Here is an 18583-nt window from a genome sequence, read left to right on the forward strand (position 1 = left end):
AGATTTTTTACAGCAAAGCTTCACGAAAAGGTTTCAGTGGACCAAGGCAGAGCCGGTTTCCCGAAATCGAAGAGCGTTGACAGCGACAAGGAGTTGTCCGACAGCGACGAGGACTGATCCATTACGCGACTCGTATTGCCGCTGTAGTGGTGACAGTTCTAGCGGCAAGGCCCGCTTTTGGACTTTGTGTTTTACTTTTTTGAAACTTTCGTTCTTTAAAACCCAAATACTTGTTCTTATGAATGTGCGAAGTTTGACTCCTACGGACTTTTTTCTTTTCTCTCACGAAAAAATGGGTACGCGTTACAATCGATGTATTACTTTTTTTTTTTTGGTGCGCGAAAAACGGGTGCGCGTGACAATCGAGGGCGCGGTAGAATCAAGTAAATACGTATTGGCCATATTGTGAGTGGCACATCTGTTTGCATGCACAAAGCATGCTGGGAATGAATAGCGGATGGCAACGAAAGCAGCCAGCAGCATTGAGGAGTGCAATGTTTAGGAGCTAGTGTTCAGCGGAAATCATTGCTGTCATTGGAATATACATACTGAGTGAATAGTCAGTTGATAGGTAACCAGTAGGCTGGCGTGAACACCACTTTCTTGGTTCAGAGCGAAGTTGAAGTGAACGGCAAGTAGTATCAGATAATTTCAAAGCGAACAGTAGTATGAATTGAATGGTAGTAGGGGTTTATTATTATGACATACCATTAAGATAATTACAAAATAAAATATATAGACGAAGGTCCTAAGGTACTAGACTGTAAAGGGACCCGCGTTCATTCTGATGATTAGGTAGTTATAAGCGGTAAAGTGTGTTACATTTTAAAGTTTGCCATATTTAGCCTACATTAAGTTTATAAAACACACTTATAAATTGAAGAAAACAATTAATAAAGGTGCACGTAATACGTACACTTAACCGTGAAGTGTGGCCTCACGGCAGTGGGAATTTTTCTTGGATAGGCGGTTTCATGGCAAAACAACCTCATGCTGCAGTGAAACCACTTTTTCAAGTGGGTTACATGCGGTAAAGTACGTCTATTGGTTCGTTTCGAATGCTTCAAAACTTCGGGAAGCTTAAATTCAAGTCGAAGAGTGGGCAAAACGGCAGCGGGACTGCAACCATGCTTAACAGGCATGTGTTTCTTCTCGTGCAGTTTTTCGACATCTTGACCGGACAGCCATCTGCGAGCTACATTCACCCTCTCGATGCCGGCCAGAAAATTCTTCTAATCAACAATGATTCTGGCGGCCCGCAGACCTGTGATGCCTATGACTCCCAGGCACCGACGCATGAAATTATCGACAGCTGCCACGCCGCCCTGCATGTGACGTCATGCGGTCCTGGCTACATATGCCCAGTGCTGACGGACTGGTCTTTCAGTGGGCAAAACGGCAGTGGGACTGCAACCATGCTTAACAGGCATGTGTTTCTTCTCGTGCAGGTTAGTTACTTCTCCAATGTCAAATGTTTTAGAAGTAACGATGTTTGTCTCTTGCTGCTGTTTTGCCCAAACAGTACGGAAAGTGTGTTCTTGAATTATTTGTCATTTTTTGTTAATTTACTTGTTCTGTGCGGGGACATAGAGCCAAATCCAGGGCCTAATCACTCGCTTAGCACTAACGCAGGCTCGGGTACTAACCATGAACTTCTTCTCAGCATCCTCGAAGGACAGAAAGAAATGATTCGCCGTATGGACGAATTCAGTGCTACGCAAACTTCCCTGACTGTCACGCTAGATCAGTGCAAGACAAGGCTTGATTCGCTTGAGTCGTCCCTTACCCGCTTATCGGCTACGCATGAGAAGGTATTAGCGGTGGAGACTGTAGTGCATGGATTAGAAAAGAGTGTTTGCTACAATCGCAGATAAGGTGGATGAACTTGAAAATCGCAGCCGACGAAACAATATCATCATTCATGGGCTCAATGAGCCACAGGATGAAACTATGGAATCGCTTCTTAACACAGTACGCAAGGATTTCTTGCAAGATAAACTGAATGTATCAACTGGCGGTATTGAAAGATGTCACAGGCTTGGAGCAAAATCTTCTAACAAATGTCGACCGGTTATTATTAAGCTTCTTGATTACCGCGAAAAGGTTTTGATCTTTAAAAACTGTACAAAACTCAAAGGGTCTAATCAGTACGTTACGGAAGATTTCTCCGAAAAAGTACGTACCGTTAGAAAGAAATTGTGGGACAGCACCGCCAGCCAAAGAGCCCGCAAGGAACGCGTGAAACTCATTTTTGATAAAGTATCAATAAATGGAAAACTTTACACGTGGAATGACGAAAATGATGAGATAACAGCCGTTCCAAAGCGAGCACATTCGTGACAAGGGAAGGGTTCTTATCCACTGAAGCTTTTGAACGTTAACTGCAGGAGCATTGTAAGCAAAGCTGCAGATTTAGAATACCTTATTTCTGTGCACGATCCAGACGTGGTAGCACTTACTGAAACCTGGCTTCACGACGGAATATATGACAATGAATTTGTGCCTCCCGAATTTGAAGTTCATCGTCGCGATCGCAATAAAAGGGGCGGTGGCGTTGCGTTATTGTTCAAGAAAAAACTAAAAGTTGTGCGTATGAATGACCCAGTAGATATAGAAAGTTTATTCTGCAAAGTTTATTGTGATCAACATTGCGTGATGGTTGGTGTTGCTTACAGACCACCAGGTTCTCATATAGAAATGCTAGAAGGTTTAAAAAGTTACATTCAGAACAATACAAACAGCAATACCAAGATCGTATTGTGTGGGGATTTCAATCTTCCGGCTATTGATTGGTCTACCTTTTCAGCTGGTAACAGCGATGTCGCTAATGGCGAAGAGCTAATTGACATTGCCTTTTGCTTTGACTTAAACCAAATAGTCAAAGAGCATACGCGCATACAAGGTAGTAGTATGTCCGTCCTAGACCTTGTCTTTGTAAGTAGGAACATTCCTGGCGAAATTCAGTGCGATGTAGTTAACGGCATTTCAGACCATAAAGCTGTCTTAGTTGAATTAAGTTCCATTATGCAAACAAGGTCAACTAATGTAACTCGCGTGCCTGTCTATTCTTCTGCCGATGACACTAGCATTATAGATAGATTGAAATTATCATTCGATGAACTTCTTGAAAGTAAACGATCCTGATAATGTAAACGCAATGTGGTTAAAGTTCAAGAACACTGTGCATGCTTGTATTCAGCTCTTCGTCCCATTTAAGCTTAGGAAAACAAATGTGTCTAATCCGTGGATCACGAGAAATATTATTCACCTAAAAAGGAAAATCAACCGCCTTATAAAACAAAAGAAGAAACACAGCACTGATAACATACGTGATGAAATCAGCCTCTTGTCCTCGAATCTTAAAACTGAAATTCGTCATGAGCGGAATGCTTTTTATAATGTTCATTTAAGTAGGCTATTAAAAGAATCACCCGCTAAATTTTGGAGATACATATCGCCAAAAACATCTCGTACTAACACCTTTGTGATAAACGATCGCTTAACGTCTGATGAAACAGAGATATCTGACGCTTTTAATGAAGATTTTAAGTCTGTCTTCACATGCGATAACGCACGCACACCTCATTTTGCTGGATTTGAAAACCTGCCTGCCATTGATGATTTGGAAATTGATGAAGCAGGAGTGTTTAACCTTTTGTTGAAGTTAGACGAGAAGAAATCCCCTGGACCAGATGAAATACCTAATGTGTTTTTAGAAAGGTATGCTGAGTGGTCGTCTAAATTTCTCACAGTCATATTCAATGCATCTCTGTCATCAGGTACATTGCCAGACGACTGGAAACTGTCCAAAATAAAGCCTTTATTTAAAAGTGGTAACAAACAACTTATTGCAAATTATCGGCCTATAGCTCTAACCTGTGGCTGCTGTAAGTTATTAGAGCACATCATACATAAACACATTACTTCCTTTCTTGATACTCATTCTATTCTCTCACCCGGTCAGCATGGCTTTAGGCGAGGTTTTTCGACCGTAACGCAACTCGTTGAAGCAGTTCATGACTTCGCCTGTGCTATAAACGACCGAAGTCAAATCGATATAGTGTTCTTGGACTTCGCCAAGGCGTTTGATAAAATATCCCACATGAAACTACAAATTAAATTACACGGAATACTGAAGAACAACCAGCTTTGTAATTGGCTTCAAGCATACCTGACATCTTGGCAGCAGTATGTTGTTTACAATGTACTTCCAAGTAAACTTCTACCGGTCGTATCGGGAGTTCCCCAGGACTCCGTACTGGGACCTTTGCTTTTCTTGCTTTTCATAAATGACATTGGTGACGGGTGGAACTCAAGACTTCGGTTGTACGCGGATGATTGTGTTTTATATTCTGTTATAAATTCACATGATGATCAAGTCAAACTGAACGCTGACCTCAATCGCATAATGCAATGGTGTGATACATGGCAGATGTGTGTGAATTATGCTAAAAGTGTTGTTTTGACTCTTACAAAAAAGAAGCACCCTATGATTTTTGACTATTCAGCCGACAGGAACCAACTTTTACGTGTTACAGAATTCAAGTACCTAGGTCTTTACATGAGTCATGATCTGCGTTGGAGTCATCATATAAACCACATTGCTAATATCGCCATGTCAAAATTATATTATTTGAAGCGATGCCTTCGTAACTCTTCTAAAGATATTAAACTTTTAGCATACAAGTCTTTGGTTTTACCCCTGCTTGAATATGGCAATATAATATGGGACCCATTTACCGCTGTTGATATCAATAAACTGGAAAGGGTGCAAAATAAAGCAGTCAGGTTTATTTTCAACCAGTATGGTATTACGAGTGTTACTGAACTAAAAGGTAGAGCAGGTTTGCGGACATTATCAGACTGAAATAAAATTGCTCGCCTAAATTTTCTCTTTAAAGTTGTCAAAGGCAGACTAAAAAGCCACACTCAAGAATACGTCATGTTTTCCTCAGGTTACGCCACAAGACGCAGAAATCCTTTCACTTTAGTTCCTTTTCAAACAAGAAACAATGTTTTCAAGTACTCCTTTTTCCCTCGCACGGTCTTCGAGTGGAATATGCTGGATAGTAAATTGGTTGAAGTGGATCACGTAGAAGAATTTCAGGCACTCATTGAAAATATTTTTTGAATTATCTTTATGATTATGTTTTCTTCTTCCTTTGTTATGGACTTTGTACTTTGTACCTCCATTTCTGTATTACAGATGATGTCTTGTTCAAGATTTGTTTTCTTCTATTGTATTGTTATTTTGGTTTGTACTGATGTTAATACCACCCTGCTACGGCCCCTAACCACGGGGCTAGCAGTATTGTAAAATAAATAAAACGAAATAGAAGCTCATTTAAACACTGCAATATTCGTCGAATATTCAGTGCTCGATTATTCCCACAAGTCTAGTAACAGGCGAAGTTGTACTGTTGGCTGTATTTACTTCAGCCCTCACCAACCACACATGCAGTTTGAGTTGGTGTCAATCATAATGAGTTGGTGGCAATATCATAATCTGCATAAACTATGCGCGAAAGACAGGTACAAAGATTGATAAATAAACGGATATAATTCATCCGATCGGTATTTCCAATGTCCAATCACCCTCACCAGGGCTACGCAGAGATGTGATGGCCCTCACACAAGCAAAAAATCTGATTGCTTTGCTGTTTTCTGACATTATTTCATGTCACTGAGGTGCAGCGTGCATCATGCTTGAGGTGAACAAATTATCAACAGTGCTCTACGTGGAAAAGTGCAAATGAGAAGAGTGCCATTCCATGACATCTCAAAGTGGGTATGCCAAATGCTTCCTTGAAAAGGTATAAAAGGCCTAAACAACAGGATAAAATAGGTGGTTAGGGCTATCCCTGATCTTTAAGTTCCAGTGGGATGCGCTGCGCCGAGTTACCGACATTGTTAGCACTTACCACGCAAGGTGGCAGATTGAATGCGAATGGAGACTAGTGGCTGTTGAATTGGCTTTGTCACTGTTGAACAGCTGCAAAGACAAGACCATAAGTCGGCAGCATTTGCTTGCTCTTCGACTTCGCCATTTTCTTTCTCTACCCTGGCCAGACTGGTATGCTTCGCGAGCCATTCCCAGAGGTTAGGTCAGGTTAGATAACCAAGGTATGTAAAGGTGAGAGGACGTTCGAGAACAGAAAAGCAACGCACGCAGCACCGTGCAGAGCTGCTCACCTGAAGTCCCTCGAGGAAGGGTGTCATGTGACTAGCGAGGAAATGCAAGCTGTCTGTGCTCTCCGGAGAAGCCGGCTCCAGCCTGAGGACGGCGAGCACGTTGAGACTCTGCAGCGCATACGTTGCCTCCAGGAAACTCTGCGATGGGTCGGAAGAAAAAGAAAGACATTTCAAGTAAATTCTGGCGTTTCTAACATGCCCAAAACGACATTCCGATCATGAGGAATGCACTCGTACAAGAACTATGGCTACATTTTGACCTCCACAAATTTTTTAAAAATTGAACTACACAGGTGTTCTTACACACTGATATTGCTGGAGTACAGCCATGTTAGTTGGGATTCAAACCTGCAACTTCAAGCCCATCGAAAAAAACACCACTGCTGCTAACTGAGACAGCACTGCCTATATCACTGTGTAAAACCAAAACATTGCACAATATATGTGTAAACCATTCCTCGCCGTAAACCCATTAGGCACTCACTTTAAATGAACAAATTAATCAACCAATAATGTTGCAAATGACAGCCTGCGAATGTGGTGGTAAATATACTGCTGTCAAATTTGGAGAATTTATACTGTGCATTTTTTTTCCAGATTGAACAAATTACCTTTTTTGGATCACCTGGAGAGTGCAGTGTGACAGAGGATACTGAAGTAGATTACTGGAAACAGTGAATACCATTTGAGCAATAAGCTACGATGTCCAGATGGCTCACTAATTAACTTCCTAACTGTTCCCATTACGCTGTATGTTCCGATGGCAAAATTGACGATTAGCAGCAGAGAAGCCGCATTTGATTGGAAGAAAACCTTCGGACAGAAAGCAATTTAGTAATTATGATGTTTCTGTGGTACAGAAAAATGCAATGAACAGGTGCTCGGCTCCCCTTTCAGACAGGTCTGCCAGCAATAATATTTATTACTTCAGCAAATTGGGAAAGATTGTAATAATTCACTGTCTCTACAGAGCAGGAAGACCGATAAAGACACAAGAAATATTGTTAGAGAAGCTATGAGACTCCGACAGTCAAATTTCGCTGCTGACACATCTTCCAGAAGAAAAAAATTACACAGACCCAACAGCCACATTTGAACCTATGTGAAACAAGGCTTCAGGGAAGCGGTGATGCTGTGTTAATATTAATCTGCAGCAATTGGTTTTGCAATGTAGCAAATAACGTGCCTTCCCAGCAAATCAGCAAGATATGAATAGCAATTAAATTATACATGGCAGAAGCACATGGCAATTACAGTAGTTGAAAGATGGCACTTGTCCCATCTAGTATTTCCTTTCTGCGTCCTCTTTTGTGTTGTGCTGATTTAATGATAGCTCTGCCTGAACTCTCAAAATGAGACATTCTACAGTGACGGTCTGCGACAGCTCACCCTTCAGTGCCAAAATGCATGGCGGGGGGGGGGGGGGTTATGCAGAAAAAAGAATAAATTTCTAATGAACGCTCACCATTTAAAGGGACACTAAAGAGGAAAAGGATTTTTTCTTGTTATTAACAAATTATCCCTTCACAATACTAAAAACACCATTCTTGCTGCAAGGAAACGCTTGGTAAGGGAGAAAACGTCCAAAAAAAATGCAGATGCTGACACCCAAGGTTCCCACACCAACTAGGTTTGGTGTCATAGATTTTGATGGCCTCTACTGCAGCCCACATAGTCTTTAATTGGCAGAATTGAATTACATTGTTTTACAGGGAGCTAGAGACTTAACAAAGAAAGTATCGGAAAATATTATTGAGCCACTACGGTCAACATACGAAAAAAAACTTTGAAATCCGCGATGTCATGCTGACATATATGTACTGTGCCCACTGATTCAACACGACATGACATTTTTTAGTATAACGACTGGCATGCGCAACTGCTCACAATAACCACTTCATGTTGCAATGAATGTGGTCTCTAAAGTGAATGTTGGCTCTGATCTACGGTTCGAGTCAAAATTACGGCGATACGACCCTAACTGTAGATGGTGGACACGAAACTATGTGCATTACTTAACCCTAAATTGTCCTGTTTCAATGCATGAGTGCTGTACAGAGTTTTCAGCACAAAATTTGAAAATAAAGCTCTGATCTTTGTTTTCTATTCTATTAGTAAACCTGTCATGGTAACATTAACGACAGTACAGCTTTCAAGGAAGTATTTATTTGTCTAAATTTATTCACTGTTTCACTTTAGTGCCCTTTTAACACCGCGACGCCATAGCTGGTAAGCCACCACAATGAGTGGTGCCAATCATGAGTGGACAGGCAGTAGCCATCACACCACAACCACACAATCCGAGCTCACCTCTTCCAGTTTGTCCACTTCGAAAACAAACTCTCGTTGGAGTAGGCTCTGTAGCTTCTTGAAGTTCTCGTACACTGAACCTGAAAGCAGGGAGAGGGCTGTGAAGGTGAAGATGGCTACAGAGCAAGGCCATTGTTGTTTGCCACATTACGGAAGATGTAAAGAAACCAAGTAAAATGTTACGCTCAGCACTCGTGTGCACGACTAACACTTGTCATATTCGTACTCGCAATCGTAATAACCACAATTATCATCATCACAAGCCTAAACATCCACTGCAGCCACGACGTCCTCTCCGCACAATCTCTAACTGCACTTGTTTTGCATCAGTTGCAATATCCCATGCCTGAAAATTTCCTAGTTGATCACATTAACTAATCCTCAGTTGTCCTCCATTGTATATCCTTTCCTATGGTACCAATTAGATTACATTAAATCCTTCGGGCAATGTGCACATAACGTAACCCGCTGTGACAGTGCACCAAAAGGTCACAAGTTAAGGTAAGCAATCACTGGTTAAGGTAACAATAGCTAAAGAGCCCTCATCAAGCTCTTGATAAAGCTTTCTAGGTGGCAGTGACAACAGCAGGACGATGCGGTGATTAGGTGCACTTCATGCAATGGGCACGACATCAGTCACACACAGCCTGACACAATGCAGCACAACCTAGCACACTGTCAACACAGAGATCGTTTGTTAAAAATGCGATGTGCAAACAAACAAAATGCAAACATGCATTTGTTTCGTGCAAACATCGTCATGAAAAATATCATGTAAACAAACTGCAATTTACGTTTGCATGATGCTGAAAGGAGTGTGGAAATACCACAGTGGTATGTTTTACGGCCATTTTAAGCATAATCCCATCATCACGCAGCCACAAACAAGGACACATCGACACACCGAACACATGGCATGCCACAGGCTGCCTGGCGAAAGTGACGACATGGCTTCCATGATTGAACCACGAGCCACTTGACTGCAGAACCCGTTATGACACTCTCAACAAACCGAGCAGGCTTGGCAACAATGGCACACCAAGATGCTTAACATAACTTCGATGGTCTTCAGCTATCAGACGCGACACTACTGCATCTTGGGTGAGTCAGATGTGGCATTCAGAGGATGACTTGTTTTGACATTTCCGCAACTGACAGCTTGGGTTTATGTGCGATAATTATCACAGTCCTTCTTGGTCTTAGTTTTTTTTTACCTGCCAAGAAATGGTCGGGAGTAAAAATTGGTGGCCATAAGGAAAATTCCGCAAGGCCCCTTTTAAAAAGGCCGCAAACGTTTTGAAATGCTTCTGACCGATGCAAAATGAATCAGCACTGGTTTGTCTTTGAAAAAAAGCACTTAGATTGAGGGAAATGGTGAGTGAGGGAGTCTACAACTGATCATGAACCATCACTAGAGGAGAAGGGAAATTGGAGATATTTCACATGCAATGAGAACGTTTTTGCGCATCAGCCATGCCTCATTGTACTACTACTGTATTTTGTCATGTATAACCCACACAAGAAATAAAGAAAATTCGGGAGCTAAAGCTGCTGTGCGAGTGTGCAAGGGGCTTCGCAGCAATGCGCTGTGGTAGTGCAAAGAAGGTGTCAGTGACAGCAACAACTGAAACTGACAGTGGGTGAAGACAGGGGTGTGACACTGGTGAGTGAAACCACGTAAAAATAATGTCTCTGTGATCTTCGAGCATAGTTAGTGTGGTCATTTCTGTTAATTTACCAAAGCAATTTGCACAACATAATATGGTAAATACATAACAAACATAAGGTGTCACATGAACATTAGACTGGTTTTGGAGGCAATCGCCATATCTTAAGGTAAGAAAGCAAGATGAATGCCTAGGTGGCTTATGTGCACTGGATCTGTACATTCCTCCTGTACCTTACCATTCTAAGCAGCTTTTCAAAAAATTAATTAAATTCTGATTGGACATCTGGAGCAACCTTGAATGACTTGTGTAAGGCGAAGCAACATAAGTTTCGTACATTGGTATTTTATTTCAGTGCAGAAACAACATAAGGATAGCATGTCTGTGTAATGCATCTGCTTTCTGTGCTAAAGGTTTAACTGTGTATGGCACTGGTCAAAAGAGTTCAAGGTTAAACACCAAGCAAGGGTTCACTCTCAACATCAGTACGGCAGCACATAGGGGGTTCTCTTCTCTCATTGTTCTTCAAAATATGCAACAAAAGGCGTATTTTTTTAAAAAAATGGCTGGGTGGTTGCTTTCTAAGCATGCTAGAGATATAACAAGCAATTCTTCCACATACAACATTCTCGTGTAAACAGTTGTTGCTTGGAGAACACGATCTGTAAACTCAATGAAATCTAATGAAATGTTATTAATTCTACATTCTGCAGCTGTGATTTTTTCATAATTTCGAAGACGAAAGAAATATCATAAAACTAGATTTTCAATGCACCTTCAGTGCCTAACTCGAGCATTTCCTTTTAATTTCAAGTGGAATATCATCCACTACATTTCAATCAGAAAATACGGGTACCACTTTCTTTATGTCGTTATGGTTCAATTTACCATCATCACTAGCCATTACTAGCTGCACATGGATGCATGCTTAGTGACATCATTATTTTGCAGCACAGCTTCGCCTAATTGCAACATTCAAAATTTTTGATAACTTCTTCTTGGGTTAGTTGGTTAATAGCACTTGATGACGCCCTTGCAATGTAGAATCTGTTTTATTCACACTACAACTGTGCGGCTTTTTTTCCCTCCTCCTCAGCCATGTATTTTTTGTATGCATGTCTGAAATAAAGACTCAGACTCAATGGCTGCATCGTTCAATATTTATTAAATTTTACTATATATTTTAATGAATATGTCATGTAGGCACCACGTGAAAAATCAAAGAGGGAGTAAGTTCAAATACAGCAAGCAGTTGTTGGAGTAGGCCCAATAAACACCAGGAAAGCCGAGTTGACGGAAAACCAGCAGCCTCAAAATGCAGCGCATAAGGCCTTTGCTTACAGGAACTGCGATGTCCAACACAATGCCATACCTGCCAGTCTACGAAATTTAAGAGCCATAAATATGCTGCAGACACAACAATGTGGGGAATGGAATAGCACACACTTTCTTTAAGCGTGCCCTGCATGCACCTTATGTGTGATGAGCATTTACTTTATACAGATGGATTTTCTTTTAGTTATAGCACACGGGGCATCCTCAAAAGCTTGCAGGCACGCTTTCCTGTAGATGTCATTACTGTGGTTGCAGTAGCCACATGTGTCATTTGTTAGAGTAGCGAAGACAGTGACAGCTGAAAACGCTTTCTTTAATGCATCTCAGGAACATTCGTGCAATGCCATGCTTATAGTAGAAAGAGAAATAAAGAAAAACGAAATGTAGCATACTAATTGCTCGAACATCGGGTACTACACTACTAAGCGAGCACGTAATAAAAACAACATGCTTAATCAGACCAAGAAGTATTTAATACTAGGCGAGTAGCTATTCCATAAGTAAGCTGAAAAGCGCAAGAAATGAGAAACGCAGGTGAGAACTGACAACTCTGAAGCAAAAATTTAGATGCCTAAGCACCACCAGAAGAAAGACAAAGCACAAGAAAAGAGCATCTTCTCTTGCACTTCGTCTTTCTTGAGGTGGTGCTTAGGAGTGTAAACTTTTGCCTCAAGGTTATGTAGCAACTAGCCCAGCGACAAGTTCTTCTGAGAAGCGACAACACTGTTTGGTATCATCTGTTCTCACTCCTGTTCCTTGTTTCCCATGCTTTTCAGCTTAATTACATTAATTTTCATTGCAGTAACCCTTTAAAAATAGCCTGCAAATATGATGTGTCTGCACTGTCCCTTTCAGTCCTTTTTGTGCGCTATAAAGGTTAAAATGGTTTACACTCAAACCTCATTATAATAAAGTTACATCTTACACAAAAATAACTTCGTTATATCCGAAAATTCGTTATAAATGTACATTCCTAACAATGTGTGTATTGCAAGACTAGTGCTCGTTTATTTCGTTACAACCGATATTTCGTTACATCCGTGTTCTTTCTATCGAGGTTTCAGTTACCAACATGCCACGCATATGCCCTTGCAAACGAACGCAGGAGTTGCCCGACCTTGAGACCGTGGAAGGGGCGTGACCAGAAGCGCGAGCGATGCCATGCACACCGGCGCCACCACTTGGAGAGCCTGGTTGCCGTAGTGATACAGCATCATCTCGGGCACGGCCGTCTTCACCGTGTCGGCCTCTATCCGTAGCAGGGCACTGACCGGCTTGGCACCGGCTTCGGCTACCACCGGAAGCACCGCGCTCGTGTCGGCCGGTGCCAGTTCGATGGTGCCCTCTGGCGTGAACCGGAACACGTTGGAGTGCAGGCGGACTTCGCGACGGAGCCAGCTCACTGGGTTCGTCTGGTTGCTGTTTCCTCCTGGAAGACAATGTATAGTGGCAACGCTTATGTTGAACTCCATATTTGTGGGACACAAAAGATAATACAGTACTAATACAAATAAGAAAAGAAGATGATAATAGTTTTACCAGGATAATAGATTATTGTGCCTACTTCTTGTTTTCTCCTGTTTATATGTGAAGTTGTATAAATCCGCCTGTATTGTGTTCACCCCTTCACTTTAACGCCTCTAATGGCATTGTGAGTAAATAAAACAAATAAATAAATAAAATAATGATTTCTGAGCTCTTACGTGCCAAAACCATGTAATGATTATGAGATAACGCTGTTGTAAGGGGCTGCAAATTAATTATGACAAGCTAGAGTTCTTTCATGTGCACCTAAATTTAAGTACGCGGGCGTTCTTGCATTTCCCGCCATGGCCGGGAATCAAACCCGTGTCCTCAAGCTTAGCAGGGCAACACCTTGCCTGCTAAGCTACCACAGCGAATTACACAAAAGACGTGGCATCCAAGTCAAATGCTTAGAAAATGTCCGTGTACCACACATTCCACACCTGCTGCCAAGGCTGTTAGAGAGCAACTGGCGAATCAGGCTATGAATCGAGCAGTGCTCTATTCATAGCTCATTTCCTTATCTTGCTCTGTAGCTACTCGCCTTGAATTGTTTGGCCACATCCAATTACAGATGCATGGGCAGTGCATTTGAAGAAAATACATTTAGTATTTTTAGTAAAGGTGCGCGTCAGTTACAACTGTTTTCAGTAAGAACTTCTTTCCTTCAGCAAGGCAGCAAGCCTTCTTCAATTTCAAGACTATGGAGCGGAAGCTCAGCAGTATCCCGAAACAAGCAGCAACATCCTTTTTCTTACCAACAAAAATTGTTTCCAAGATAAAGAAGAGGTGTTGTGTTTAGTGCAGTAAAAGCTTGTTAATTAGACAATCGTTAATTTGGAAAATTGGATAATTCAGACATGTTCTCTGGTCCCGGAAAGCACGTGTTGTTTAATGGCATCAAATTCTTATTAATTCGGTCATATTTGGCTGCAACCCAGTTAATTCGGACGATCCTCGGAGCGTGCCAAGCATGAAGCGCCGTGAATGTGCGATGCAAAGGAGCGAAAATGGTGTGCACGAACAACTGAGACGGCCGCGGACCTTCAGAAAGACATGATCACCATCCACAATCTTACCATAACAGCGTTGTTGGTGACAAAGGCTTCAGCGGCTGCAGCAAATGTGTCCCGTTTTTGAATTTATACTCAGCACACACGAACTGCATGGGCGCAATCTATGATCGCGTCAACAGCAACTATGGTCAAAGTTGCGACAAGCAGTAGTTTGGTTTTAGCCGCATGCCTTCAGAACTGCGTAGTCGCCATCCATGATTATGCACTAACGAGCCAGGTTCATTCAGCAGCAGATGCAGTGCTCAGCAGTTTCTTTTTCAAATCTGAACGTAGGCCACGCACGTGCCTTCAGACACTACTTGGCCACTATGATTCTGTCTTTAGCGATCCTGGTTTCATTTAAAGCGGATGCAGCCCTCAGTAGCTTTGTTTTGACTTTGGGCAACGCGCGTGCAATGTAAAGAAACTCGGACATGATGAAGCTGTTGAAGATGAAGAGCTTCAGCCACGGTCCGCATGCTGGCATAAAACTCGCTTGCTACATTCGTACGATCAGTTACCGGCCATTTTTATGGTGAAAAATTTATCCCCACATGCCAAGGTGGTGTTAGTGGTGGCAGTAGGTGATAAGAGGTGGGTTCAGAGCGTGTTTCGGCTTAAGACACAGGGGTCTTGAGCTGCGGTCACATTATGTCGAAAACTGCGGCTTTTACATTGCTCTCACGCAAAATAATTGCTGAATTTACGCATTCATCAAAAAAATTAAAATGCACTGATGTAATAGACACCAGTTTATTGTTTTCTTTATGCTTTCGATAATTCGGCAGTCAGATAATTCAGACATTTTTTTCCAGTCCCATGAAATCCAAATTGACAAGCTTTTACTACCACCTGAACGGCTTCTCTTGCTAGTTCCTTCACACCCAGTGAACCTAAAAGCACCAAATCACGCACTGATGCCAGATATGCGCAGCCACGGAACGCTATGTTGTAGGGTGCGCTAGGGCACTTGCTCTTCCTCAGCTATGGAGTCGAGCATTCAGGTTCTCCCTTGCCCCTCGACTGCTGCTGGCAAAGAAGCTGCTCCGATAGCAGCTGCGCTATGTTGCATAGCGCACGATTTGAAAAAATCAGCACAGAGGGCATCAACATGGACATCGACGTGGGCATCAACATGAACGGTCCAAAAAGTCGCCATCAACACAATGGTCCAAAAACCCAAAAACTCGGTCGCAACATGAATGTTCAAAAAAAGAAACTAAGTGTCCGTTGGCACACAAAGGTCACACAGCCTCAATGTCACATGACTTCATCAATGACGTCATGTGCCATCATCATGAATTCATCATGTGACATCATCATGATGTCACAAATCACCAAAACTTGTGAGGTCATCTATGGGAAGGCACAGCGCAACTGAGACAATGGACAAGAACACACAACACAAACGGGCGCTCTCCCATGCTCTCCCAGCGCCCGTTTGTGTTGTGTGTTCTTGTCCATTGTCTCAGTTGCGCTGTGCCTTCCCATTGCTATGAACCAACTCGCCCAGACCAAAGTCTTACTGCGAGTCATGCCATCGTATCATATGAGGACGTTCACACGACATTGTTGCACGGTCAAATGTGGGCAAATCTCAGAGGCAGTGCAACATTGTGTGAGGAGCAGAAAGCTTCAATCAACTGAGAAGAAAAAAGAAGGAGATGGCTTTTACTTTCGAGTTGTCTTAAGCGAATGCATGAGGGACAGTGTGACTTTCTTTTTTTTTGCCATTTTCAGCTCGTAGAAACTTTTCCGAGTCAACATGCAGATGAAGACCTGCCTTTGTTTGCGCTACTCACGGTCACAGGGCTCGAGCATGCAAAAATGGCACGATGCAGCTATCTTTAGCGTGCAAAATAACTTACCCTTGACGCAACCTTTCATAATGAAAGTGGCACATGATCAACAGCACTTCATTTGGAACAGATACGTCACACGCAGGTCGCAGTCATGTACGAAATGAACCTACACGGCCCGTGCGAACTTGCAACAAAATGTGCACCATCGCAATCTAGTGATGGCAGTGACACTATATCTGGCCCCTCTGACAAGAGGCTGTTGCCAATGTGATTTCGGCTTCGTACTTGATTCTTATGCGCAGGCAGCTTTTGCACTCGTTTCATTGCAGCAAAGGTGCGCATTGGATTCAATTTTTCTATAGGTGAGAATATAGATTTGCTTACACCTCCTCCAATTAAATGCTTGGCTGTCATATTTTAAAAATAATTTATTCTACTTCCCTTGGAGCAGTGCAGGTCTGTGCCACAGGCTTATTCAGGTGGTCTGTTTTTCTGGGGGCAACAATGAGCGTCACTGCCTAAATAATCAGTTTCTTTATTGCACGACCCCTGGATTATACAACAGCTTTGTGTGGTCCCCTCCAAGTTGTATAATCGAGGTTCCACTGTTTCTTGCGTCACTCTTTTTAACTCTGGCCACGTTTTCGAAAGAAAGTTAGCAGCTCACCAAACTCATTATTCCAGTTTAAAAGGAGAGTCGGCGGTCAGAAAATATAGAGGTAGTTCAGAATGGTACATCTAATGGGTATGCGTCAGCTTTCTTGGGTCGAGAAGATTTTGATGGAAAGCTTATCAAAGAATTCTCCGCATTGACATTTTTATATTGATTAAGAAGAGTGGCCTATCCTCAGCAGCACTGCCACTGGCATGAGCTCGCGGTTGCTGTGCTTGACCGAACACTTTTGACCACTTCCTGATCCCCCACATCCCTCACTAATAAATCTCTTAGCAAGGGGACAAAGTACCACTGCATAACATTTTTGTGAGTGTTGCCGAACGACAACACTAAAAAATTTTGCGGAAAAGTTTGCGGACAAGTGCTGTGAGAAAGTATAACACTTTCTCACAAAAGACCACAGCTTTGTACATTCACAAAAAAGGCCCTGGTTGCGTAAGCATGCCTTCTATAGCCCTGCATGACAGAGGAATTTCTTTCTTGAATAGTTTTGTCACATGATACAGTTTGTTCATCGTTAGTCCTAATCTTTCGCATTTAATCTCTGTCTGATGTAATCAGCATGTGGTCATGTGGTTATAGGTTGCGCTTTAAAGTATGCGTTTCTGCACTAAAAAAGTTAGTTGTGAGAACAGCGCTGGTGTTCGTGTCCCTTCTTCACCTCTGTCCGCGTTGTATCGCACTGAATCCACTCAATATGTTCAACCACAGCTCTCTCACAATAACCGGAGCACCGACCTTTGAGGTGCACGAGGGCGCCTAAACGCTGCACCAGCTCTCGCAGCCAGAGCACCTCATCGGCCAGATCGTGTAGCATGACCCGTGGCTGCGACAGCCCACGGCTGCGCTGTTGGCTCACGCGCGCCTGGTAGCAGAGGCACACCAGGGGGAAGGCCGACAGGGCCAGGGACCGGTGGTGGGCCCGGACCACCCAGTGGGCAAGGTGGTTGCACACCGCGGTTTCTTCAGGAGTCACGTGGGTCTCAAATCTGGCAGGGACAGGTAAAAGAGCAAGGCATGTTGTTGGGCTAGCTTCTTCACAGATTCCGCAGAACTTTAAACTGTGCAAACCGGCCAATGTTTCAATGAGCACAACAGATCCTTGCGCACCGGCACAGGCAATAATCTCACCTTGCATTACGAGAGTTGCGACAGTCAAAACTGCATGTCCCATCTGGAAAAGACTAAGTTCCTAACGAAGGCTAAGTCTAGAACCAAAAGTGAAGTGATCGAGGTGTTTCACATAGCAAAAGGAGAAAATAGCTGTGTCAACTCTCCTTCTATATCATTATCAAGGAAAGAATTAGAATTCTTAGATGGGCAGATCATGTCACTCCCGCATATGTGATGCACATGCGTTCTTGCTGTTGTTTTTAACAATGCCATTGCGATTGTGCGTGGCTTGATCTCTTGTTTTGTCATTTTACAGAACCTATAAATAACCTGTTTTCAGTAAATAAAGTCAGTTGGAAGTTCTGCGCGTCTCATGTGTGCCTGTGCTCCTGTGTTCGTCTTGTCTTCTTTGCGTAGTTTAAAATTTTGCTGAAAGAGGTAAAGGAAACATCAAACAAAGATGGAAACATGATGCAGTAAATGTGAGCTACGTATACTTTCCCCCACTCATGTCTAATACATGCTTGACATATCAACTCATTATTTTTGCTGTTTTATTAAGCAGAACAATAAGATCCATTTCTGCAGCGGGTATCAACCAAGTACAGCATAGACCGCTTATAACGTAAGTCGCCAGAGTCGCGAATATCCGCACTATAAGCGGCACCGCACTATAACCAAAACAACATTTTTGAAAGGTTGCACGTGTGAAAACATGATGAACAGGCAGGCGCGCGATTCCGACTATTGAGGCATGCAACTGGGACGTAAGTTTGCATCTGCTTACATTTGAATATGTTGAACGGTTAGCATCCGCGGACCTGCAGTGCCGACATAACGAACGAGGAAAAAATGCGCCGTCACGGGAAGTTGCCACGGTAACACACTGCGCGTGCCCGATGTCAAAAA

At 42.7% G+C, this 18583-nt stretch overlaps 1 protein-coding gene across 2 annotated transcripts in view; it reads right to left on the bottom strand.

Moving 5' to 3' along the window:
* Positions 1–18583, bottom strand: part of LOC119374048 (dihydroxyacetone phosphate acyltransferase) — a 72963-nt gene that overhangs the window by 20095 nt on the left and 34285 nt on the right. For both annotated transcript variants that reach the window (XM_037644113.2, XM_037644112.2), the window contains exons 8-11: positions 17300–17550; positions 12622–12933; positions 8503–8582; positions 6193–6330 (exon numbers count right to left, since the gene is read on the bottom strand). In XM_037644113.2, the coding sequence (XP_037500041.1) occupies positions 6193–6330; positions 8503–8582; positions 12622–12933; positions 17300–17550 (781 nt within the window). The remainder of the gene's footprint in view (positions 1–6192; positions 6331–8502; positions 8583–12621; positions 12934–17299; positions 17551–18583) is intronic.

The sequence above is a fragment of the Rhipicephalus sanguineus genome, chromosome 11, assembly GCF_013339695.2.
Source record: "Rhipicephalus sanguineus isolate Rsan-2018 chromosome 11, BIME_Rsan_1.4, whole genome shotgun sequence".
Classification (NCBI taxonomy): domain Eukaryota; kingdom Metazoa; phylum Arthropoda; class Arachnida; order Ixodida; family Ixodidae; genus Rhipicephalus; species Rhipicephalus sanguineus.